This window comes from Patiria miniata, unplaced genomic scaffold (assembly GCF_015706575.1).
Source record: "Patiria miniata isolate m_02_andy unplaced genomic scaffold, ASM1570657v1 HiC_scaffold_3, whole genome shotgun sequence".
Taxonomy (NCBI): Eukaryota; Metazoa; Echinodermata; class Asteroidea; order Valvatida; family Asterinidae; genus Patiria; species Patiria miniata.
Window position 1 is genome coordinate 8,265,222 of NW_024037069.1, and position 27,696 is coordinate 8,292,917.

At 40.2% G+C, this 27,696-nt stretch overlaps 1 protein-coding gene across 1 annotated transcript; it reads right to left on the bottom strand.

Moving 5' to 3' along the window:
• Positions 1-1,555: 1,555 nt before the first annotated feature.
• Positions 1,556-11,544, bottom strand: LOC119736422. The gene is made up of 8 exons (XM_038210441.1): positions 11,535-11,544; positions 10,850-10,906; positions 9,250-9,612; positions 8,140-8,349; positions 5,621-5,764; positions 4,588-4,760; positions 4,042-4,074; positions 1,556-1,621 (listed from the first exon to the last, which is right to left on the bottom strand). Exons 1-8 carry the CDS (start codon positions 11,542-11,544, stop codon positions 1,556-1,558), a joined length of 1,056 nt encoding a protein of 351 aa, XP_038066369.1.
• Positions 11,545-27,696: the final 16,152 nt, after the last annotated feature.

Genomic DNA, 27,696 nt, shown 5'->3' on the forward strand with positions numbered 1-27,696 from the left:
TACTCAGGTGGACCAAATCATATAGGTCTTAACAGGTGTTTATCACCTTCCCGGTGCCTCCTTTTAAACACGGGTGCGAGTTCCCTGTACAGGTTCTTAATCCTTCGCACTAAATTTAAGTCTACTCACCACTATATACGGCCTCGCTACGTGGACGGAGTTCCTCGTCAACTCACTGAACTAACACCCTGACAACTTCTCCCGGTAAGTCCGTCACTTACGGTTATGTACAGCTGCCTACTGCAACCAGTAAAGTGCACGCGAGGGACTGTCAATAGACACAATGCACCGTAAGCCACGGAGTTACCAAAACTGTACTACTGCGCATGTGCACATCCCAGGACATCGATTGGGGCGCGTTCGAGTGTGTTACTCTTGCTACTCCCGAATGCAGGAAAATGTTGCGTGCACATTACTCTCAGTGAAGGAGTATACTTCCGGTATAACGGAGAGCATACTCTTGCTAACCCGCGGGTCGTACTCCTGCCGTTAGTGCGCTTAAGACAACATTTGCAAACATCGGAAAAAACAAAAAGTTTTTTCGAAATACCTTACTATGTGATGTTGGTAAATGATAAAAGCATCCTGCAAAACTATGGCACCTGGTGTAAAGTCATTTTCCAAAAAATGGTATTTTTGTATACATTTCCAACGGTGGTCGGCCGATCGCCGTTGGAAAAACCTAACTATTTTTCAACTACTGCTCCAAATTTACCCTTTTTTAGTCCAAAGGTTTTTGCTAGTGGTTACATGTTCATGAACGGGTGCAGACCAGCTAGACTGGTTCCCTTACCTTACCTTTTCGGCATCTATAAATTGATCCATTTTATCTTTAACGAAGTCAGGGAACGAGACTACTCGAACATTTATGGGTTTTTTTTCCAGCACACAAAACTTTAATCATGTCAGTTTAACAATGTTTGATCTATTATACTAACCCCTCAAATAGATCATTTCTGAAAATTACAGCAAATGCCAGTAATGTACATTCCCTTTAACATGAGTACCACGCTCGAACGCACCCTTGCGGTCGGGGGATAAATAGTTCTCCACACGCGTGCAAAATCATAGCGGGGTACCAACGAAATCATAGAAAAGTTCTGTTTTGAAGTAGATGCACAATTTTATTGTTTTTAACGGCACCATGGTTTAAGATGTTTTGCATGGTCCAACTTTTGCGCAAACAAAAATGTCCATCTTCTTTTTTACTAGAACAACATTGCAAAAATGTGGATTCGGTTACCACGTCCCCCATAGGCTTGTGTGCATATATCTGCTTTGTTTAGTTGCGCGGTACAAACGTTTTTGGTTGCGCGGTACAAACGTTACGAGGTAAAAAAAAAGTTTACTGGGTACAAAAGGTATAATAGTTGTGTGGTACTATACAAAAAAACAAAAACAAACGTGAAATTGGGAATATATATCAACATTTTCCTATGGTGGCGATGTTCAAAACGGACGCCGTGGGCAGCATGGAACAATAGGTGGCGATTTTCAACTTCTGTCATTCAGATTGCAATATAGATACGTACTGGCTTGTTACTTGGTAAATAAATCACATTACACTCTGTTCGTTAAGTGGGTCCGTGGTTTCACAATCCGTGTGGTTGTCCGCCGGCAACTATTAAGTAGATGAAGAGAGAGTATAAAGCAAAAGTCATTCAATGAGGTCAATGATCCAGGGTTATAGCAAACTCCTTCAATTCAGTCGATATATTCTTCTTCCCATCAAGATTAAAATGCGAATTTTGAAAGGAGAAAAAATAATGTAGTGTATCTCAAACAAAACGGGTAATAGAGGCCTGAACCAAAGCTAGTGCAGTATTTTTAATATCATGTTTTCAGGCCTCGGTGCTTTCATGCACCTTTTTCATTCCGTCAGCTCCAACAAACCATTCGAAAATCGCGCAGGATATTCGTTTCTGCATAAAGGTTGCCTTTTTAATGGTATGTAATCCATTTCGATATTTTTTTAACCATCACTTACTTTACAACGACCACAGTGTTACCTAAAATGCATTTGTCATTATTACCATTTACATGTTGTATAAGCGTTCGGTGATATCAGTACGAAAGCCCTGTAGTGCCATTAAGTATATATTTCGCTAAGTTCGTTTTTATGAGTTATATATTTGGCCAAGTTCGTTTTTATGAGTTATATATTTCGCCAAGTTCGTTTTTATGAGTTATATATTTCGCCAAGTTCGTTTTTATGAGATACATTTTGTCGAAGTTCGTTTTTATGAGATACATTTTCTCGAAGTTCGTTTTTATGAGTTACATTTTCTCGAAGTTCGTTTTTATGAGTTACATTTTCTCGAAGTTCGTTTTTATGAGATACATTTTCTCGAAGTTCGTTTTTATGAGTTACATTTTCTCGAAGTTCGTTTTTATGAGTTACATTTTCTCGAAGTTCGTTTTTATGAGATACATTTTGTCGAAGTTCGTTTTTATGAGATATATTTTACGGAGTTACGGAGTTTTATGAAGTTACGGAGCCCCTAAAGGGACATCCAAAATTATTTTCTTATCTCGTGCGCACGACATAATATCTCGTGCGCACGAGATAATTATCACAGGCGCACGACATATATCACGTGCGCACGACATACTATCTCGTGCACACGACATAATATCTTGTGCGCACGAGATAATTATCACGTGCGCACGACATATATCTCGTGCGCACGAGATAATTATAAGTATTAACGGAGCTTGCTGCACGTGCAGCGGATGAGTTTGTTTGTAACGAAAGCAGCGTGTCTGGTACGGAGCCCCTAAAGGAACATCCAAAATTATGTTTTTATCTCGTGCGCACGACATACTTTCTCGTGCGCACGACATATATCTCGTGCTCACGACATGCGCAAGCTCCGTTTATGCTTATAATTATCTCGTGCGCACGAGATATATGTCGTGCGCACGAGATATATGTCGTGCGCACGAGATATATGTCGTGCGCACGAGATATATGTCGTGCGCACGGGATAGTTATCTCGTGCGCACGAGATATTATGTCGTGCGCACGTGATATATGTCGTGCGCCAGTGATAATTATCTCGTGCGCACGAGATATTATGTCGTGCGCACGGGATAAACAAATAATTTTGGATGTTCCTTTAGGGGCTCCGTAACTTCATAAAACTCCGTAATTCCGTAAAATATATCTCATAAAAACGAACTTGGACAATATATAACTCATAAAAACGAACTTGGCCAAATATATAACTCATAAAAACGAACTTGGCGAAATATATAACTCATAAAAACGAACTTGGCGAAATATATAACTCATAAAAACGAACCTTGCGAAATATATAACTCATAAAAACGAACCTTGCGAAATATATAACTCATAAAAACGAACTTGGCGAAATATATAACTCATAAAAACGAACCTTGCGAAATATATAACTCATAAAAACGAACCTTGCGAAATATATAACTCATAAAAACGAACTTGGCGAAATATATAACTCATAAAAACGAACCTTGCGAAATATATAACTCATAAAAACGAACCTTGCGAAATATATAACTCATAAAAACGAACTTGGCGAAATATATAACTCATAAAAACGAACTTGGCGAAATATATAACTCATAAAAACGAACCTTGCGAAATATATAACTCATAAAAACGAACTTGGCCAAATATATAACTCATAAAAACGAACTTGGCGAAATATATAACTCATAAAAACGAACCTTGCGAAATATATAACTCATAAAAACGAACCTTGCGAAATATATAACTCATAAAAACGAACTTGGCGAAATATATAACTCATAAAAACGAACCTTGCGAAATATATAACTCATAAAAACGAACTTGGCGAAATATATAACTCATAAAAACGAACTTGGCGAAATATATAACTCATAAAAACGAACCTTGCGAAATATATAACTCATAAAAACGAACCTTGCGAAATATATAACTCATAAAAACGAACTTGGCCAAATATATACTTGATGGCACTACAGGGCTTTCGTATATCAGAGATATACCTACTAATATACTAGAAAGTGTTTGCATACCTGTATTCCATTCGTTTGTCCAGGCTTCCTCATCTGAAATGACATTGAAAATATAAGACATTACATACTACAACAAGTCATGAGCCGCTATCATTAACAAGACAGCGACGAGCACCACTCCGGTATATGTCTAGACATCTTGTTCAATGCGCATACTCAAAATATGACACCATTAATAACTTTAATTAATAAACCCAAACTGTACATAAGGCATCACTTAACCGGGTCTACCCAATGTTCCTTAATACCTATGTTCCTTAATACCAACGTTCCCGAAATCCTTAGGATTAGGATAAGGGTTAGGGTTAGGGTAAGGGATATAGGGTAAGGATTTCAGGGAACATCGGTATTTGGGATCATAGGTTTTGGGAAACATAGGTATGCACCCCCTCTACACAACTGCGGTGCACTTAACCTGCTTGTGTGCTTATTAAGACAACATCTGTACAAGGATATGGATATTGGCTACACATTATTTACTTAATAATTGATTAATTGAGAGTGTACACGACTTTAAAAGAACATAATTCTGTTTTCGCAATTTACCTTGCACACAGCACTAACCAAACCAACGACGACAGCCAATGACAGGCACAAAGCAACTGCAAGCCCAATCACAGCATTCTGAGAGCTATCTGGAGCGTCCTTCATCGCAGATGTAAAGCCCAACATACTAGGCATAACCGTTAAAGATGTGGTAGGTTGAGTTGATGTCAAGTCTGCAAATATGATTTCAAATTCGTAAAAAAAATCACTTATGGTTAATGTATTCATTAATTTTTATAACTGCGTTTGTGTTTGATACTCAGTCGTAGAAAACGTCTGCTCCGCAGTAACAGAAAGAGGACTAGAAAAGTTCCTATAAAGGCATATAATTGAAGCTACTAGGTTGCTCATTGCTCTTGAAGCGCTCAAGCATTAAAGGTAACCATCGAAAATCATTAATCCTCCATGCTTGACATCAAAATTATGCAGTGCAGGCAGAGATAACACTATGGGTTTCTTTTTAATACAAAGCCTTCGCAGCGCTACTGTTTGTTTCAATGGTATTTATCTTGGAAAGACAGCCCAGACAAAAACACTTTTACCAAAAATATGAGGCTGGGTGAGGACTACAAAGCGTGTAATTGGCGGACTTAGACCCTAAGCCTCTACTGGAACTTGCGTAAAGTTTTGTGTATAAAATTAAAAGCACTAATGCAGAGCAGGAGCAGTAACAGTAAACAAAGTGAAGTTGTACGTGGTTATACAGAGTGGGCTTGTCGGCCTTGTCTTTGCCAATTTTTATAGCTGTTTCGGGATTTCAATTATTTTCGTATTAATTCAGTTAATTGTCCCTTCTTTTCATTTAGCATTTTTGATACGGCGGCTGCCATCTTGAATTTTCGCCCAGCTGCACTCGACACGTACTTAATTCGGCGCTCGTATAATCAGCAACCCGAGAACACCGCGGCCCTATTTTGGTAAAATGATGTAAGTCGATTTTTGGGCGATTTTGTTGCGGGTCACTGAATACGCCCCAGAAGTTGTACTAAATAAAATATACAATAAGACAAGAACAATGAATATTAATGCTCACATAATGTTTGAGGGGTCACGTGACTACCATTCCTGGCGCCCAGAGCCTCCCCGTATGCTTGACATATGTACGTGAACTTGTCCCCATCACTCACTATAACTGGGATTGATGCAGAGGTCGTGAATGTGTTCACCAAATACTCACCTAAAACACAACACAAAGGGAAGAGTTATTATTATTTCACTATAGCTGAGAAAAAAAAAAACAACTACAGGGTTAGTAAAAAAAGAAGCGGAACCCAAACCCCCAAAAATATATTTCATGTTTAAAAAAATATGTAGCACCAAAACTGGTAATGACTGGATTGCCAATTTCTACTTTTAGACGAAAAAAATACTGAAATTGCTCAATCTGTTCAAAAAGTATCTTCATTTAAACACAATGACTCTAAAACCTCTTTTGTCCAAAAGATGCAATTTTAAGAATCGTCGTCACAATTTTCTTCAAACATCCCCAGCGATAACACCTCGGTTTAAAATTGAAAAATTATTCAACAAAGTCCTTTGAAGGCCCGTCTTTTAAAAAAGTAAATCTTTTAAATCATATTGTTTGCCTAAACAGGGTTTTTAAAAAAGATATTGTGTACTACATGCATTTGTTGACAAGTATAGGTTTTCCCGTCCAATTTTGCACTTAGTGCATGCAAGAGTATAAATAGTTTATTCAATTTTGCTATAGGGCAACCAAAAATTCAAAATAGTCATTCAAAATCGCCATAGGGCAGTCAAAAAAGAAAAACAGTCATTCAGAATCATCATACGGCAGCCAAAAATTCATAATGGGCATTCAGATTCGCCATAGAGCAATCAAAAGTGTAAAAACAGCATTCAGATTCGCCATAGTGCATTCAAGTTAGCACGGAAGGACACGTGACTGAAGATAGAGCATTCAATTTCGCTATAGGGTATTCATGTTCATAACTAGTGCATTCAATTTAGCACTGTATTTACATGACTTGTATACAGTAATACATATTCAAATATTCTTTGCGCGTTTTTCCCAACCTGCAATATGTGTGCCACCAATGACCATTCATAAAACTTCACTGGACAATTTACATTATTTATTTTTTACAGATGCCTGGGCTTCGATAGTTGTATTTGTTTTGTCTCCTAGAGGTGAAATGTAAATTATAGAAGCATTGGCCTGCTTATTGAACAAGTTATTTTGTTCCTCACCAGCGCCTTGGTGCAAATTGTACATATATTTCTTTCATCTCCTTTGGTAATGCATTCTTTGCATTTCACCTTTTGCTTTCCACATATAATTATCAGCAGCTTGAGAATTTACATTGGCAGACATTACGCAATTAACATCAATGGCTGAAAAAATGACTGAGTTTTGAGCTTTGAACTTTAACATGTAAATTTCCTACCAAAGATCAGTAAATATAACCATCTGCAGTTGCGATATCATATTAGGTATATACATTAAGTTATAATTATGTTTTTAAAAGATTATAAAAGGTTCAACAAAGAATTAATATAATGGAAGAAAACCGTAATCAATGTCTTAAGTTGTGATGAAAGATTGTTTTAAATGATTAAAGTCATATGAAAACAGATACAAGATAAAATCACAAAAAGTACATATATATATATGCTATATGAAAGAAGAAAATCATGATATTGTATACATGCTATGATTTATGTCTCTAGTCAATGCATATAATTAAAGAGATGGTGCAAATGACCAAAACAAAATATACATTATGAAATAAAATTTACAAAGATAAAAAAGGCATATGAATTAACAGAGGGAAATGTAAGGAAATGTTCCCTATGTTAATTCATATGCCTTTGGGCCATCCGATAAATATGATTTTTATTCGGTGACTTAATATAGACAAAGCAAGCTCATAAAGTGGAAGAAGATATAAACATGAGAAAGCTATTAAAAAAAAACAAATAGAAAAAATTACATGTGCTAAATTGGATGCACAAATTGAATAATTGGATGCCCTATGGCAAAATTGAATGCTCTAACTTAGCTCGAGGCGGTTTGAAGGGCGAACTTGGTTGCACTATGTACGAATTCGTATGCCGATTGGCGAATTTGGTTGCCCTAAAGCGATTATGAATGCCAATTGGCCATTTTGGCTGCACTATAGCGAATTTGAATGCCGATTGGCCATTTTGGCTGCACAATAGCGAATTTGAATGCCGATTGGTGATTTTGGCTGCCCTATCCGCGAAATTGAATGACCTATTTATACTTTCTCATGCACTATGTGCGAAATTGAATGACCTATCTTTACTTTTGCATGCACTAAGTGCGAAATTGGACGGGAAAACCTATAGTTACTTGATAAAGCGTATCACAGGCCGAAATTTACCTGTGAGAATAAATTCATGGCAATGCTTCTTCCTTTAATGAGGCAGCCCCATGTCTGCCAAATGAAGAGATCTTCCAGTCTGGGATATAATTTCAAAAAAACTACCTAGTGCAAAGAGTGAAAAACCAGCTTTTGCTACTCTCCAATTCCGGGGGATTCAGATTCAGTCACACCCTGTACATACTCGGTTGTACGGTGAACCTTTCGCCGATGAGCTGTGTGTCGCCATCACTATACTCAAGCAGCCATCGGAGAGCCACGGCAGGCTTGGCATCCCGTACGATGCAGGTCAGCCTTGGTTTCTTGATGTCATTCGGTAACTCTGCCTCACACGCAGTCTCAGAGATGAGTTCAGTGCATTGAGTCACGTCGGGAAACGGCTCTTTGGGAGATACTACACAACATATCAACGAATACATTTTTGTAAAAATCCTTTGAATAAATTCAAATAAAATGTTCGGACTTCCTGATTTTTTAAAATAAATCTTAACATTTTTGATATGTTTTATGTTCAAAACACTTAGTACAGAAAAGGGGAACGTAACAATTAACGATTCACAAGAGCCGTCAGATCATTATTGCAACAATCGATCACAATTACTTGAATTGAAATAAAGTGAATGGAAATCCCAAGCCCAGCACAGCTTTTTCAGGATATTTGTCTAACGTTGGCTTCTAAACCCCATATGTATGGTAAAAAATATTGTAATTTCCTTTAACCCTAAAAGGGCCGGGGGGGGGGCGGAATCCGCCCCCCCCCCCTCAACATTTTCCGCGATAGCTTCTAAAACAATTTTTTTCGCGACCCAAGCTGTTATGACTTTTTAGCCTCGAGCTTTGCGCATCTTTTGATACCAAAAACATAAAAATCGGACCACGGGTTGGCCCGTAGCGAAAAATTTTCCGGCGCTACGCGCCGTGAAAACTGAATTTTCGCATATACATCGTGTACATCGAGCAGAATTGCCATTCATACATATGAATAATTAATTAGCCATAATTCCAAAACCCTTTGACCTATAGTCATGAAATTTCTTGGGCATGTTTAGGAAGAGTTGCTCTATGCATGTGTGGAGTTTCAAAATTTTTCGTCACTCGATGGCCGAGATCTTAGGGGGGGGGGGGGCGGAATCCGCCCCCCCCCCCCGGCTGAGAGATGGTCAAAATAACCCGGCCCCTTTAGGGTTAAACGTTTCCGCCCTTCAGAAAATAGGTTTAAAACTGAGTTGGACAAAATATTGCTTTTCTCCAACGCATAAATACAATATTATCTACTAATCGCTAACCCACTCACCTTTGACACGCTTAGTCACTTGTCCATCAACCATAACTTCTAACTTCGGTTTGACCCTACAGTAGTAGGTCCCTTCATCTGAGTCAGTGACGTTCTCAATAACCAGAGAGAAGTTGTCGTTAATGTCATACACACCGTCCAGGATGCCGTTTTGTGGAGCGACAATCCCTAGGAAGTAGGATATCAAGATATTTTCATCTCGTACTCGGGGGAAGTACCAGTACATGACATCGATCTGATCCAGCGGGATTCGTCCGGATGCGACGGGAGGGCAGGACAGGATGCCAGGGTTACCTCGCTCCAGGAAGATGGTTCCATCATCGTTACTTCTTGCTTGGATGCAAATAACCACCAAAGAAACGACTACAACAGAAAAAAGAGTACCAATGGATCTTATTAGAAACTATGAGTTTGGAAAATTAACGGAACTCATGTTTAATGCAAAAGATTGTATTTGTTAATTACATGTATATTCAAATATAGTTATTGTTCAACACAACTCGTATAGGGCACTTTTTGAAAACGTAATTTCACCCCATAAGACGCCCATTTGACTGAAAGGGTTAGAAAAGGGAAGTTTTATTGTACAGGGGCAGTCCCAGATTGGTACATGTTTGTAACACATTTTTTATGCAGTTTAGTTTTGCACTTAGACCTAAGCGATTAAACAACTGCACATAGTTTTATGGTTCAGACAAATGAACTCTTTGACGGGTTTTAAGTACCATTTGTACACATATTTTTTTTTTTATCCTGGTGCTTAAAAGAAATTGTAGTAGTAGTAATAATAATAATAGCTTTATTTACAGATGGTAGCCATGTCACCTGACAGATGATTTTCAATGGGCCATCTATCAATTAAAACAATTAAAATTACATGACTTGATTAAGACTATACATACATACAAAACACAGATCATTTCACAATGATAGTGCCACTAGAAAAATCAGAACTATAAAAATACATGTAGTATAATATGAAAACTAACAAAACTTTTCTACAGGCCCAATTTGCGGCTAGCAGAGAGGGTTTTTTTTTTTGGGGGGGGGGGCTGAGTCGTAATGTCTATCTCTAGCTCTGTCCAGTTGCGTGACTTATAAGGGGGCGGATCAAGTCCTCTCCCCTCCCTCCCCCTAATAAAATACACTTTTTATAGCAAATTGCAAATTGGATCCAACGCCATTGTCTCGGTTGTAGACCTAATGCATTGAGTTTAAGTTGGAGGACAACGTTTTTGTACTGCTTGCATAGGCACGATTAATTTGTTTGTGCGTTTATTGTAACAACGCTAGGATAACAAAGAACACCGGCCCTCTAGGATACGTGCAACCGAAATGTCTATTGCATACATGACGCCGCTCTGAATCAAAGCAACTCCTGACGATACGTTCTCTCTGCAACAACGTTCATACTGTTCAACAAAGGACTTGACATACAACCCACTCATAACTCACAATAATCTCTTTGTAAGCCTCCATACAAAAAAAACCACCTGATTTGTTTCAAAAATACTGTTCAAATTTCGGGCGCGAAACGTAACTTGAGAATGCGGACATTCGTATGGCTAGCTGACTGAAGTGAGCAATGGATGCCATTTACCTAGAACCATCCACAGGTCTGGTTTGTGTGCTTGGATCATGGTGGAAAGCATCACCGCTGGAAAGGGGAAAAAACAATAATTCAAATAAGGCAACGATAACCTGCAGATTTTTATCGTGTTAAAAAGCCACAACTACTCTATAGCACTCATAGTCGTAACCAGCGGGGGTGTAAGGGAGTATTTCAACCCCGCCTCTCCTCCCAGAAAAAAAAAATATATATATTTTGTAGACTGCCCTTTTTACATTCCAGTGCCCTTTTTCCATCAGCTTGCCACCCCGAAATATTTTTAACGAGTGGCCCCTTTGTTAATCAGTGCCTTTTTTCCGAAAAAGTGCCCTTTAAAAAAATGTATTAAAAGCCGTGCCATTTTTGTAACAGCGGCCGTTACGAGTGCCTTATTATGCATTTCGCGTATGTGTCGCATTGAAAGGGCTATATATTGTCCGTTCGTATCGTCTGTTTTAAACAGCGCCCCAAGCCAGCCCCCCCCCCCTCCAAACAAAAATCAAATGACCTTGCTACGCCCCTGGCGCTGCATTTTCAGTTATAGACGGTGTAGACGGTTATCTTGAGAAAGACAAATGCGGACGGTTTTAAATAATGGATCACACATTCCACTATGATCTGCGAAAAGCTATACATCTAGTCTGGGCTAGGAGGGGTCCCCGTGCAAACTACCAACCCCCGGCCATAAGCCTCAGCCCTGGTATTTTTCTGCCTTGAGGTTTTATTTTAATTTAGCTTCTTAATGAGGTCGACCGAATCTTTTGCTTAATTTATAATTAGGCCTTCAGCAAGAAAGGAGGTGAATGCGAATGTACATGTAGATCCAACCGAACCTATATCACCTATTGCACCACACAGCACAAACAGCACTATGTGGAAAGCACCACCAGCAGAGAAAGAAACAAACTTTAGTAGACCAAGATTTCTTTTGGATTGCTACTATACAAATGCCAACAGCATTTTAAATAAGAGAGGAGGGTTTATTACTATGACGGACCTTTTGAAACCAACAATTATTGGTATATCGGAGTCATGGTGTGACAGTACAGTTTTAGACGGTGAGATTTCCCTGGACGACTACGTACTTATCAGAAAGGACAAGTCGGTATCATCGGGAGGAGGTGTGTTACTTTACGTGCATAAATCGCTGCAAGTAATACCATGTGAAGATTTAAATGACTCTGGATTTGAAAGTTCAGCTTGGTGCGAGGTTAAGTTAAATCAGAATGAAATCCTACTAGTCGGAGTCTGTTACCGTAGCCCCAGCAGTACTGATGAAAACAACGAGAAATTACTAGAACTACTAAAGAAAGTAGGAGAGAAGAAGAGGAGCCACTTACTTATAATTGGCGATTTCAACTTCCCACAAATAAACTGGGAAACAAGTGAAGTAAGGACGGGTGAACAACACCCAGCCAGCCATTTCTTTGACACAACGCAGGACTTGTACCTCATTCAACATGTCAACTTGCCTATCAGACACAGAGACGGTCAACAGTCCTCAATCCTGGACTTGGTTTTCTCAAACGAAGAGTACATGGTTGAAAATCTTAGAGATGTAGCTCCGATGGGAAAGAGTGACCATGTTGGCTTAACGTGGACTTACGTATGCAGCTCTGACATCACGTCAAGGGAAAAGGAGAACGGAGGAAGACTAAACTTCAACAAGGCAGACTATGTCAGCATGAGGGACTACTTTGGAGCAGTTGAATGGGAACAGAAGATGGAAGACATGAACTGTGAAGAGGCATGGCAGTATTTAAAGAAAGAATACAACCAGGCAGTCCAGGAAAATGTACCGAGGACAAAACCAAAAACGAAGAGTAAACCCCCATGGCTTCGTTCACATGTCACAAAGTCTGTCAAAAAGAAACATAGATTGTACCAGAGGTACAGGAGATCAAAAGCATACCATGATTATGAAGAGTACAAGAAACAAAGCAACAAGACAAGAAGCATAGTGAGGAAAGCACAAGCAGAGCACGAAGAGCGGCTTATGAAAGAATTTAAGAAAAAGCCAAAAGCTTTTTACAACTACGTGAGACAAAACCAGAAAGTTAAAGTTGGAGTTTCCCAGCTGGAAACAGAAGACGGAAATCTGACAAAAACTGATAAAGAAGCAGCAGAGGAGCTATCAAGATTCTTCCAGTCGGTGTACACCCTAGAGCCAGATGGGGAGATCCCAGAACTTCCAAGGGTAGTTGACATCATCCTGGATGACTTGAACTTCACCTACGACGACATCAAAGCAAAACTTGACAAATTAAAACCAGACAAGTGCCCAGGGCCAGACCAGATTCACCCCAAAGTACTCAGAGAATGCAGTGAAGAGCTGTCATTACCATTGTACCATGTCTACAGAAAGTCACTTGACAGTGGAGAACTACCTAAAGACTGGAAAACAGCCAGGGTAACCCCTATCTTCAAAAAGGGATCTAGGACAAAATCTGGTAATTACAGGCCAGTTAGCCTGACGTGCATTCCCTGCAAGGTAATGGAGTCATTAATCAAGGACAAGATGACTGAGTTCGTACAACAACATGAGATACTATCTGACAGGCAGCACGGATTCACTCAGGGTAAATCATGTTTGACAAACCTGCTTGAAACACTAGAAACGGTTACCCATGACTTAGATGAGGGCAGCGGAGTAGACATCATCTTCTTGGACTACCAAAAAGCCTTCGACTCAGTCCCACATAGACGACTACTAGGAAAACTGTCTACATATGGAATTGAAGGAAAGATAGCCAAGTGGATTGAGGGATTTCTAGTTGACAGATCTCAGGTAGTAGCAGTAAGGAATGCTGAATCAAGTCATGCAGACGTTGCAAGCGGAGTTCCTCAAGGATCGGTGCTAGGACCGCTTCTTTTCATCCTGTACATCAACGACTTACCTGGAACAGTAAAATCAAATGTTCAGATGTTTGCCGATGATACTAAAATGTTCACAAGGATAAAGTCACCGGAAGACGCAGTCAAACTACAAAGTGATATCGATGCACTGCTGAACTGGTCCAAGATATGGCTCCTACGGTTTAACGCAGACAAATGCAAAACCATGCATATGGGAAACAACAACCCAGGATGTGTCTACCAGATGGGAGATACCAAACTACAAGAAACAGATCAAGAAAAAGACTTGGGAGTGTATATCTGCAACAACTGTAAGTCGTCTGTTCAGTGTGCAAAGTCTGCCCAGAAAGCGATGAAGAGCCTCAGAGTTATCAAGAGAACCTTCAAGCATATAACCAAGGATAGTTTTGCTGTATTGTACAAAACATACATAAGGCCTCATCTTGAATACTGCGTCCAAGCATGGAACCCAGGGCTGCGGAAAGATATCCACACATTGGAGAAGGTGCAAAGAAGAGCAACCAAACTGGTTCCTGCTGTAAGACATCTTAGCTATCCAGACAGGCTAGAGGCACTCGACTTGTACAGCCTAGAACAAAGGAGAACAAGAGGCGACCTTATAGAAGTGTTCAAGATTTTCAACGGATTTGACAAAACAGAACCAACAAGATTCTTCAAAATCTCCAACACAAGAGAAACAAGAGGACACAACATGAAGATCTTTAAGAGTGGGATGAACAAAGCTCTGAGATGCAGGCAAGACTTCTTCTCCCAGAGAGTAGTCAACACTTGGAACGATCTACCAAGTTATGTTGTGAATGCCAAGACCACAAATTCTTTCAAACATGAGCTCGACGAGTACTGGAAGAGATATGGGGTCATAAAGGCTTATAAAGCCTAATACTTATTCCCATTAAATCGTAAGTGTAAGTGTATAAGCTTTGTCCCTGCAGCGAATTTCCCCTCTATAGGTTGAGCTCAGATCCAAGGATGAGAATCTTTGGACTCGGTTGATATACGAGGAATGAATAATTGAATCCCTTCGTGAATGCTTTGCTTGAAGATATCCCACAACTGATCAACTGTTGAGGTATGTTGAGCCATGAATTTTATCAGCTAGTTGGGAGGCAATATGATGAAAACTCTCCCAGTTGGCCTTGCTGTACAAGGGCATTTTCCAAGGAAGTTATTTGCTGTGCGTTGGTTTTATATCTAATTCTGTGTAGACTATGTTGTGATCGCTGATACCAGGGATGACCTGTGTCCTGTTGATTTGGTTAGGGCGATTTGCGATGATCAGGTCTAGAATATTTCCAAGACGAGTCGGTTATTCAACCATCTGAGCCCAAGCCGTTGTCATCTAGTATATCAACAAACTTTCTGTGAACTGATGGATGATGAACATTGGTTTTGAGATATTTAGTTGACCAATCCCAGCCAAGGAGATTAAAGTATCCACCGAAGATAACTGTATTGTTACCATGACCAGATATTTTCTGAATAGATGAATCTAATGTGACAGTCTCCAGTGTAATAGTATCCACAATTTTTGCACGATGGAGCCATTGGAATGTCCAACTTTTTTGGCGAAAATGTGAATATCAATTTGTTTGTGGTCCTTTTTGATGCACCACACAAACCGTTGGAAACATCCCCATTGGAACGATCCATATAATCAGCGGGGGTATTTTCAGTTTTTATGTAATTACTAACAAACATGGCAAAAAAATGTTGTCCTTAATCGAGTATTATGAAGAATATATAATATGCCTATGCTTTCGATTAATGTTATTTTTCTCGGAAAAAATGTCGATAAAGCTCCGTCATTTTTTTGGATAAACTTCACGACTCTCTCTCCAGTTTCTGTGCAAATTTGTGTGTAAAATTGCTTTTTTTCCCCGCTTATTTTCTGCTGTACTGACAATCTTCAACTTGCCATAATTATGCTCGCGCCCTCCTTTGACTGTCTGCTGATGTGCAGGCCTTATCGCTTCGCTCGCACCCCTGCCCTGCAAACAGGACGCTGGGAAGGGCTGATGACGAATTAATGCTCTGATTGGATAGATTTTGCGTGACCTGTGACCTGCAAGTCATCACGACAACGACCCTGTTTTGAAATGGCCGTTAAGACTGAGTCATTCATCACTCTTTTATTCCCATTCATAAATGCGGCGCCCTTTTTTGGATGAAAAGCAAAATAACGTAGGAAAATCTGCTCTGTGAGGTAATTTTTCAACTCCCGTCAGTTGCTCATACAGGCTTCGTTTCGATTTCACGAAGAGTCGAAATGCATATCATTCGACGCTCAAAATGTGTCCACATGTTCCGCAATGAAAAAGAAATTACATCTGGTATGGTGTGTATGCATTTCTATGGCAAAATTTTCGGATAGTATTTGCGCGCATGGGCTAACCGCGGTCTACAGCTGCAGCCAGATGCTTTATACATAGGTCATGATAAATTACCAAGAATGTTATCCCCACTTCCTTCACAAGATTATGTGAAGCTCAGCTGCCCTTCCCAGCGCCCTGTTTGCAGGGCGGGGGGTACGAGCGAACCTTATCGCTTGATCACTGTGTATTTGTGTACACAATTTTGTGAATGTGAGTTCTTGAATTTCGCTTCAACTCGCATGTGCAAAATGCCCAGTAGGGTACATTTTCTTTAGTCTGGTTCCCAGACCTGACAATTATTCCCGACGCTCACGTCTTAAATTGCAGGTCAGGCAGCCTCCGTGGCTGAAAATAAACATGACGACATTAATGGCCCTTTTTCAAAGCGCGGCTTCGTTTCCGATTTCGCTTTATCACTTGAAGCTTTTAATGTTCTGATCAAATCTTTAAATAAATCACTTGCTTCATAATATCATACAGTTATGATAATACAGTTTGATGTTTTTGTTAGATAACATTGAGTAATGCTGATCTGGAATCTTCAAAATTACGGAACCAAATAGCACTGTTAGCAGGCGCAGCCGAATGAAGATCGAGTTTTGGAAAATCTCAGTAACGGTCGTCAAATTCAAAATTGTACATGACGCAGCAAAAGGTTCGCCCGTACGATCCGAGTATATTTGATGCACAAAATCGTCGTTGAATTTCAACTTTTCTACATAAAAAACAATGAACATTAATTATCAACTCATTTAAAATAAAATTAATAAGCAATTAGCAGTTAATTAAACCTATATAATATATACTCGGAAATACTCGGGCGCAATCCGATTGTCGACGAAACGACTTCGGCAAACTTCGGAAATTTTCGGAAAAAAGGAGGAATTCCTCCCGTTTTAGTCATGTGACGTAAATTGTAATACATTGTATTACCGGAGGCTACCGGACCTAAGATTCATCAGGAATAGTCGGAATCTTTTGGTCTGGGAACCAGACTACATTTTCTTCAACTTTATTGCGTGTGCTGAGTTCTTTTGGGTAGTCTGGTTCCCAGACCTGACAATTATTCCCGACGATCACGTCCAAATTGTAGGTCAGGCAGCCTCCGTGGCTAAACATAAACATGACGACATTGATTAATTGTTATTCTTGTATTCACTTCTTATCGTTTCTTTTCACCTACTGAATGTTTTTGCTTACGGCATTTTCGCTACAAGCCCCGGCTTTTAGAACGTGCTATACTCTGTGTCCAGTTAATACTTATTGCTTAATATCATGTACATTTATTGACCATATTTGCCTATTATTATTTCGTATTATTTCGTTATATAGTTTTATTTATTTCGTTATATTATGTATATTATTTGCGTTTGTATACAGAGTTGGAGATAACTGTTAAATGAATGAATGAATGAATGAATGAAAATTGATGGCCCTTTTTCAAAGCTCGGCTTTATCACTTTTAGCTTTTAATGTCAGTTCTGATCAAATGTTTAAATAAATCACGTGTTTTGTAATCATCATACAGTTATGATAATACAGTTTGATGTTTCTGTAAGACAACAATGACTGATGTTGATCTGCAATCTTCAAAATTAGGCACCAAAATAGCACTGTTAGCAGGCAGACCGAATGAAGACCGAGTTTTTGAAAATCTCGTCTCGGTAACGGTAGTCAAATTCAAAATTGTAAATGACGCAGCAAAAAGTTTGCTCATACGATCCGAGTAAATTTTATGCACAAAATTGTTGTTGAATTTCAAGTTTTCTAAATGAAAATAATAAATATTAATGATCAACTCATCAAAAAAAATCTAATAAGCAATTAGCAGTTAATTAAACCTATATTATTTTTTTGCTGTACTGACAATCTTCAACTTGCCATAATTATGCTCGCGCCCTCCTTTGACTGTCTGCTGATGTGCACCCTTATCGTTTTGCTCGCACCCCCGCCCTGCAAACAGGACGCTGGGAAGGGCTGATGACGAATTAATGCTCTAATTGGATAGATTTTGCGTGACCTGTGACCTGCAAGTCATCACGACCACGACCCTGTTTTGAAATGGCCGTTAAGACTGAGTCATTCATCACTCTTTTATTCCCATTCATAAATGCGGCGCCCTTTTTTTTTGATGAAAAGCATAATAACGTAGGAAAATCTGCTCTGTGTGGTAAATTTCAACTCCCGTCAGTTGCTCATACAGGCTTCGTTTCGATTTCACGAAGAGTCAAAATGCATATCATTCGTCGCTCAAAATGTGTCCACATGTTCAGCAATGAAAAGAAATCACATCTGGTATGGTGTGTATGCATTTCTATGGCACATTTTCCGGATAGTATTTGCGCGCATTAGCTAACCGCGGTCTACAGCTGCAGCCAGATGCTTTATACATAGGTCATGATAAATTACCCAGAATGTTATCCCCACTTCCTTCACAAGATTCTGTGAAGCTCATCTGCCCTTCCCAGCGCCCTGTTTGCAGGGGGGGGGGGGGGGAGCGAACCTTATCGCTTGATCATTGTGTACACACATTTGTGAATGTGAGTTCTTGGAGCACGTGTGCGTGGCAGCGCATGGTTGCCCATGGATCATAAAAGAGATTACTTAACTTGGATTGAGATTCAATCAATAGATCCTATGCAGATACATTAGGCCGATGATATTTCCATTCCGAGTATGCCATAATTTCCAAGGTTTTGTGCTCACCCCTTATATGTGGAGTTTGGGCATATAATTAGAATTAGTACGTGACTGTTAACAGGATGGTAAGGGCACACTATTAAAAGGCAATGACACAACATTTCAATTCCGGGATGGCCTGTAATGACTTCAGAATATATCAGAAACACACAATTCAATCAGTGAACTTACTTGTGATTTACCCGTAGTCTGGACAGCACTATAACTCGAATTTGGAGCCTGGGGTTTCCCGGTGTCACGGTACACTTCTCCGGCGTGCTAGCTTCTCCGAGAGGGAAATTTCGCTTCAACACGCATGCGCAAAATGCACAGTAGGGTACATTTTCGCCAAGTTTATTGTGTGTGCTGAGTTCTTTTTTTTTAGTCTGCTTCCCAGACCTGACAATTATTCCCGACTCTCACGTCCAAATTGTAGGTCAGGGGTGCAGACCAGTAAATAAACTTCCATAGACCCCAATGGTAAATGCTCCCACTTCGAAAATTCGGGAAAAATACTCACAATTCTTCAAAGTGTTCGAGACACACATCAAATTAAAGCTTATTTCATCATCTTTCATTTTCTTTTCAATTTTTGGGGGGTCAACTGATGACTTTTAGGAGAATTTTCCAGCCAAAGATGATCACCCCTGAAAAAAAGTCCTGAAGCCCATCGCCCTTTTGAAACACGATGCCTACACTCCATTGCAAAATAGAGCGCTTTAAGGGCCCCAATTTCATCCAAATTGAACGGAACTACAAGCTCACAGTCCTGTGCACGGCTTCCACCCATATTTTTTTACAAACCCTCAAGTTCATGGCCCACAGCATGCTCAAATACTGAAGATTTTGAGGGCATGCAAATCGTGATTTGGCCGGCGTAGGCAATTTCGGACCGATTTACTGGTCTGCAACCTCAGGCAGCCTCCGTGGCTAAAAATAAACATGACGACATTGATTAATTGTTATTCTTGTATTCACATATTATCATTTCTTTTCACTTACTGAATGTTTTTGTTTACGGCATTTTCGCTACAAGCCCTGGCTTTTAGAACGTGCTATACTCTGTGTCCAGTTAATACCTATTGCTTAACATCATGTACATTTATTGACCCTATTATTATTTCATAATATTTCGTTATATATTTTTAATTATTTCGTTATATTATGTATATTATTTGCGTTTGTATACAGAGTTGGACATAATTTTAAATGAATAAATGAATGAATGAATGAAAATTGATGGCCCTTTTTCAAAGCTCGGCTTTATCACTTTTAGCTTTTAAGGTTCTATTCAAATGTTTAAATAAATCACTTATTTTGTAATCATCACACAGTTATGATAATACAGTTTGATGTTTTTGTAAGATAACATTGACTTATGTTGATCTGGAATCTTCAAAATTAGGCACCCAAATAGCATTGTTAGCAGGCAGAGCCGAATGAAGACCGAGTTTTGGAAAATCGTCAAATTCAAAATTGTACATGACGCAGCAAAAAGTTTGCCCATACGATCCGAGTAAATTTGATGCACAAAATTGTCGTTGAATTTTAAGTTTTCTAAATGAAAGTAATGATATTAATTATCAACTCATAAAGAAATCTTATAAGCAATTATAAGACTCATCAGGAATAGTCAGAATATTTTGGTCTGGGAACCAGACTATTCTTTTGTGTTGCACTGGTGCACGTAAGATCTTAGGATATTTGTATGTAGGTCCCTATACGTTAAAGGGTACCAGTCGAATCCAGAATTTTCGTGGCGGGTGCAACACGAATATCTCCATGCTCCCAATAACCGAAAATGCGCATTTATTTCAAACCGTGGTTGCAAAAATAAGGACCCAGTCACAAGATTCAAATTGACCAAGTTGCTTACTGGCACAGTAGGCGCGGATCCGGGGGGGGGGGGGGGGGGGGGCCTGCGGTCAACCCCCCCCCAGCTCTGTCAAACAAAAGTTCATAGAAATTCCTTAAAAATAATGCGAACCCCCCCCCCCCCCCCTGCCTTCCCCCATGCTGACACCCGAAAAATGAAACTGGTAATAATGTTCGCTTCTTCCCAAAATACGGACAGAGCCAGCTTTGTTAGGGGTATTGGTACACTATTCTGTAATAGTGTTAATAATCGTCGGATTTGAACAGCGCCCCCATTGAAATTATGGTACGAGCCCGCTCCCCCTTTTTGTTTTCGGAGGCCAAGTGTCCATAGAGAAAATAACCTCTCTATATTTCAAAAAATTTGCAGCCATCCAATTCTGAACATCATGTAGGCAGGAAGATAATGAATGAAGTGCATGTTGGTAGTCAGTGTTGGTTTTTGGGCAGAATGTGGTGTATAACTGTGTGTCATCAGCATAAAGGTGTGATTGAAGGTCATGTTGTTGAGCAATTTGTCCGAGTGGGGAGGTGTAAAGAGTGAAAAGTACTGGACCGAGGATGATGACGATCCTTAAGATAGGATTGAAACCAGCTCAGAGCTAAACCCGCTACTCAAAACCTATTCCTCAATCTCTGGATTAATATATCATGATCGATCGTGTCGAAGGCAGCCGAGAGGTCAAACATGCCAAGTAACACAACCTTTTTGCCATCAACAGCACACATTATATCATTGTGGACTTTCAGAAGTGCCGTTTCAACACTATGTAGGCTGATTGCCGGGCTTCGTGCAGATTGTGTTTCAACAAATGTGCGTTTAACCTGTCTACTACAGCCTTCTCTACTACCTTCGACACAAAACACAGGTTAGAAATCGGGCGGTAATTGTTCATGTCGTTGCAAGCCAGGGTTTCTTTTTTTGATGACAGGAGTGATCATAGCAGTCGAGAAGGAACTAGGGAACAGGCCGCTTTCTAGCGACATGTTCGTTATCTGAGTTATTGGCGCTGCTAGTGAATCCAAACAGTTCTTGACTAGAGATGTTGGAAGAGGGTCCAGTGCTGGGCATGATTTTGGTGGTGAGCTCTTGATGATTTTCACTACTTCATCTATCGTGACAGGATGGAATGCTGTGAGAGGACACTGGAACGAGGGATCGGGAGTGTCTATTAGAGTGGGGTTAGGTGTGGGGAATGCATGTATGTCATCTCTGATACTGTTTATTTTCTCAAAAAAGTGAGTTGAGAAGTAGTTGGCAAGTTCCAAAGGAGACAAGTTGGTTGGGAACTTGGGAGATGAGCTCTTATGCATGAGATGATTTGTTATTTTGAAGAGTTCCTTTAGGTTTCCTTCACAGCTATTGATTTTGTTGAGAAAATAGCTTGATTTGGCTTCCGAAAACATGTGTTTTACCAGGTTTCGTTGTGCTTTGAAATTGTCATGATCAATAACACGTTTGGTCTTCCGCATTTCCTTTCTAATTGGCGGCATTGACGTTTTGCCTTAGCGATGTTGTCACTGTACCATGGGACAGCAGGACGATCAACCACTTGTGCATGTCCTTAAGGGTGCATGATGGTCAATGTGATCACCAAGTGCAGACGTATACTGGTCAGATAGAGCATCAAGTGTGGATGCGGGATGGGTTATCAAGGAAGAGCTGGCGAGGTCGTCCTGAAATTTGCCGAGATCGATGGACTTGATTTTCCGATATTTGGCTAGCCCTTTAATATATTTGGGTTTCTGCAGGCTCAGTGAACAGTGGATGACACGGTGATCAAATATGAACTCAGAAGGGGATACTGAGCGTAGCAAATGTCCTGATTGCCCAACGATGATCAGATCAATTGTGTGGCCAGATATGTGTGTCTCACAAGCTGTGTTGTCATTCCAGTGGACATTGTAGTCACCCAGGACAATGAGGGTACCGGTAAAGAGCGCCTGCTGATCAAGCAGCTGGGTGAATTCTTCGATGAAAGAACTAAACGGTGCTCGTCGTTTTTGTGAGGGTGGAGGGCGATATAGCACAACAAGACGTAGGTGCCGATTTTCATGCATGATACCCACCTGGGTGAATTCAAAAGATGTTGGTATCGGCATATCTTCGCTCAGGGACTGCTTGGTAACAGACGCTTTCAGTCCAGATTTGTGTACTAGGGCTACACCACCTCCTTTCTGACCTTTTCTGGGGGCGTGGATAAGTGTATAGCCTTTGGGAGTCACGTCGGCGGTGTTTTGGTCATTTTCTGATTTAAACCAAGTCAGTGCCAGTAAATCAATGATGTGATGGAGAATGTGGTCCTTCAATAATTCGCCCTTATTGCATGCTGACTGACAGTTAATTAAACCAAGAGTCATCATCTGGTTGTGGGAAGTAATTGTTAAATTATTAACAATTTCGGGAGTTTTAGACCTTTTCCATTGTCCACCCCTGCAACCCCTGTGGACGTGACGCCATTTGGCAATTCTAAGGGATTTCATGTGATAGAATTTCTCCTTTGGTAGTCTTAAGTGGCAGGGTGACACGTCAGCTCGTATACCTCTGAGATCATCGCCGCTGTATTGCAGCGTTGGGGTGCGTGAGGCATATATTGGTGGGCACAGCATGTGAAGACATGCAGTGCAGGTCCATACAAGCACAAGAAAACAATAATACCAGACACGTATCATTGTAGTAGTGTCATCGTGATATTATGATTAAGATTGAAAAACAGTACGTTACATCAATTTCTTGACGATCCAGAGTTCCTTGACTGTCCAAGCTTGCCAGATTTGACGCTGAATCAGAGTCACAGGTTTGGGCTACCTCAATAGTGTCATCAACAGTCAAAATCAGTGAAAAAGTAAGGGTTTTGCGGAGACCAAGTCGCAAGGGGCTGCCAGTGTGGCGCCGTCCATTTTTGCACTAGTTCAATAAGTTCAAAGAAATCCCCTCCCCCCCCCCAAAAAAAAAAAAAATGCTTGCAACAATTATGTCAATGTTAAAGTTTTCTTTCCATTGATTTTCTTTATAATAATTTTGGAAATTTCCTTGAACTTTTTAAAGGCACGTTAGGCAACCCTTTACTAATTATGCCAAAAGCGTTTTTTTCCCGTTTGTGTTATAATTGACCTGTTCAAATGCTCCACGAGGCCACTGCTTTAGCTTCACGGCATTGAATTGCTCGCCACGATTGCTTTCAGAAGTCGGTTCCAAAATTTAACTTTTTCCAAAGTTGAGCTTAATTTAAATCTTATATAGGAATATGTTATTATTGTCATACAGGTTATATCTATCTGGTACTCAACCAAGGAATCCTCATAAGCGCCTTAGGTATTGTAAGCTCGCAAGCCAAACCTGTAGAGAGAAGCCAATGAGAAGAAATAACATAACAGTTTAGAGGTGGGAGGAAAACTCCAGAAGCATATTCTGGGGAAAACCCACGTAATCAAGTGAGGACAGAACCCAAGATGTGGACCAGGGCATGAATGTATTGTTTTTCTGTATGATTTTCCTCCAATATCCTAGCAGGACTCCACCTCCATGATCCGTTCACAACCGCCGCTCAGGACGCATCCTTCGCTTGGCCAGCACAGTCCTACTACGAGAACGCATCTCTTTCACCGGGTATACTCTCTTCAACCTGGACCAGATCATCTCCAAAACTGCACCCGCTCTGGCACTCTGCCAGAGCCGACTTGTTGTCTGGCAGCCAATATTCGAAATTTATAAAGAAATAATTAAATAGATAAACGTCGGTGGATTTTTGTTTTAAATGACAACAGCACGAGGAATGCATCTTTGAATCTCATAGGAGCAATGCCAACATCTTTCTTAATATGCTTCTGTACTCACCCCGTAGCCATTGCAAAAAGAACCCTCCAAATAGTCAATCTTGTTTGGCCCATTCCGCCCATCCTAAATACATCCCCGTACTGCTTCTCTGAAGGCATTCAAGATATCCGTCATCCTGTACACACACAATGCTGAGTGATCAATGGGTACATCACTGGTACCCGGAGCTCCTTGGCTCTTGGTAAACACAGCATACAGCACCTGTTCGTCTGCATGGAGACCCAATGATGCCGCTAGATCAGGTCCTGCTGGTCCAAAGTGAGCTGCTTGTACCAAGCTGTACACACTGTCATCCGATCCACTGCACTGTAGGGTAATTTCTGTGTAAGCGTCTAGGTTTGGACCGCCCTGTTGATCTTGGAAACAAACGTCCCGGAATTCAAGTCATCCTTCTGAGAGGCGACAATGTATGTGAATCCACTGGAGTCAAATACTTCATAATACCTTATTGAAAAAAATGTCCATGTGGCAGCTGCACTGAAGAGGATAGTATCCCTGGCTTCCTCTGTTGATAAAAAAATACTGTTTTCAAGGTTTCTTCTCGCTATTACTGGGAAGGTTCCTCATTCGTTAATATTTTCACCAGTATACGTAACGGCAACAAAAAGCACCGATCCACTGTTTTGCCCCGGAGTAATCAGACTAATGGTTGATGCATCCTCAAACCCAGCAACGTAAGGAACCGACTCCATCATCACGTTCCTGATATCCTGTAACTGTCGTGACTGACAAATACCATCATACACACCACCACAGGTTATCAAACTGTTCGGCCGGGTACTGTCAACTACCAGTATCTTGTTGTAGTTATTTGTAGCGTGACAGAGCATCACACTATCTGGCCTGCTGTCATCACAGGTTGAAACATTCTGTATCATTTTCAAACTACTGTCCAACCTGTACAACCAATTGACAGCTCCAACATACACATCGCCATGGTCACTCAAGGTAAATTGATTGAACTTTGATGCACGTGTTTTTGGGTTCATCCAAAATATCTGGATTGTCAAAGATGGCCTGCTCATAGTCTGACAGGTCTCCGAGCCACCCAGCCGATGTGGTTAACAAATGTACGCAGATGATGCTCGAAGTCAGAACAACTATCCACAAGACGGAATTATGGCTCCTGTGAGACTCCATGATCTTCAGAAGTTACAGATGGTTGTGGATCATAGGCAAAGCCTAACGTCACAGTCTGTACGGAGAAAACAAAAACCAATAATCAAAGTTTATAATGCCGTATTGGCATCCCTTCTTCCTCTACTGCTGTGCAACAACCAACGTCTAACGACTGTTTGAAACTGGGGGAAATAATAGGAGATATTAATCGTACATGAAAATGTAGGCTTATTCCCTCGCACTCAGGAAATAGTCTGTGGCGCTTGGAATTATTGGATTGTACGACACCAGTTACATCTAAAGTCAAAGCGTGAAATAACCACTTCGTTAACCACCACAAGTAACCATTCCAAATTGGCTACATTGAGAGATTTTGTTGTAGAACGTTCAGGCGGTCACATGTGTACGAAGTGATTCTCCTTACGCAATCCTTCTGCTTAGTCTGAAGAGCACCTGATCAATAGGTGAGTGACCGTGATCGTGGGGTAGGTACTCCAATGCAGGATCTTCATAATTATGTTTGCTAAATCACCCTCTACCACTCGGCTCATCTAACAACCACAACCAAATGGACTCAGGTAGAACGGCAACAATCTGATGTCGATAGCGTCTACAATGCAGCAATTTACATATTTTACAAAATGGAAAATAGAAAGGTTTCTTCATGGAACATGGTAAAATGTTGGGGGTTTCATTTCCGGGTGTTGAAACTCAAGGTATGTTTACCAGTTCCCTGAACAGTTGGTTAACTCCAGGTGTCTCTCAGTCTTAGTTGTTGCTGTGAAAAACGATATAATCTCTCTTTCTTGAGACTGACAAGAAATGTAGTTGTTACGAAAAAAATCAAATTCACAGTGAATTTTTCCTTATAGTGCTGGTTATTATTTTATTTCTATAAAATGCCAGTTTTGCATTGATAACTTTAGATGTCTGGTGTATTTGTACTGATTTCCATTTAAATCCGAATACACTTCCATGGGCGTCTAGAGGGGGACAAAACATATTCCCCCCCCCCAAAAAAAAATTTTGTATTTCGCAACGAATTCTCGATTTATCAGTTTTAGAGGGGGGCAAGGACATTTCCCCCACCCCCAACTCATTAATTTTTTTACTGTTGCTTTTCGCCCCCCCCCCCCTCGCGACGCCCATGTACACTTCCTTGATCTTGACATAGAGTGTACTCCTGGTTTTTCACACTGTTACATTTTCACACACTGTCAAAAAAAAAATACAATAAAAAATTCAACCCAATTTGAGGTAACTTCTTCCAATGCCGGGTACATAACATTGCCCGACAGTGATGTATTATCCAACCTTAAAAACTGAACAACTTATGGAACTGCATGTATAGGAATTCAGTATTTCAAGGCTTCGTCGTGACACACAATGCCCTTACAGTTTATATGCTTTGGTTCAGAGTTTGTTTTTATAATGCGAGTAAACAAGACAGCAAAATAGTTTCTCTGGATAAATCACGATACGTAGGAGTATTCTACACGGATGAAACAGGTGGACAGGAATAAACTCAATGGAGACAACCAACTGAAGAGTTTCCGACATTTCCGACACTAAAACTTGCAATTTTTCACCTCACATGTCAGAGAAAAAGAAGTCTGTCGGAATGTACAATTTCACAAAGCATATAAGCCCTATATTCAGGCGAAATCACAGTTGTTTAGCTTGAAGCACATACCTTTTTTCAGGTATTTCGTCATTTGCGAAGTGAATATCGCTTCGAATTTCCAAAAGTAGTTTCCGGGTGCAAAGTTTTCCGATTTACAATACATGCATTCAACTGCAGGGCAATACTAACCTATGGGTGCCAAGTAATGAAGCAAACACTGACTGTATAGAAGCACTACAAAATGCTGTGTCAAGTTTAACAAAGGTCCAAGGTTGGAGCATAATGGTTGAACTATAGCTGAACCATAGGTATTTCGACATGATGGGAAAGGATTTTCGTTTCCTGGTGCAGTAGGTAAGGGTTTATCCCAGTCACTTGTTATAATGGTACAATTTGCATGGATGCATTAATAAGTTTAAATTACAATGAATATCATTTTTAATGATTTTTATTA

Bases quoted from the DNA above. Each gene is read 5' to 3' on its own strand.
- LOC119736422 (XM_038210441.1), bottom strand. The intron at 8,350-9,249 runs GTGAGTGGGTTA...TATGTTGTGTAG, and splicing joins AGTGACTAAGCGTGTCAAAG to TATCTCCCAAAGAGCCGTTT. The intron at 4,075-4,587 runs GTAAATTGCGAA...ATGTCATTTCAG, and splicing joins TGGTTAGTGCTGTGTGCAAG to ATGAGGAAGCCTGGACAAAC.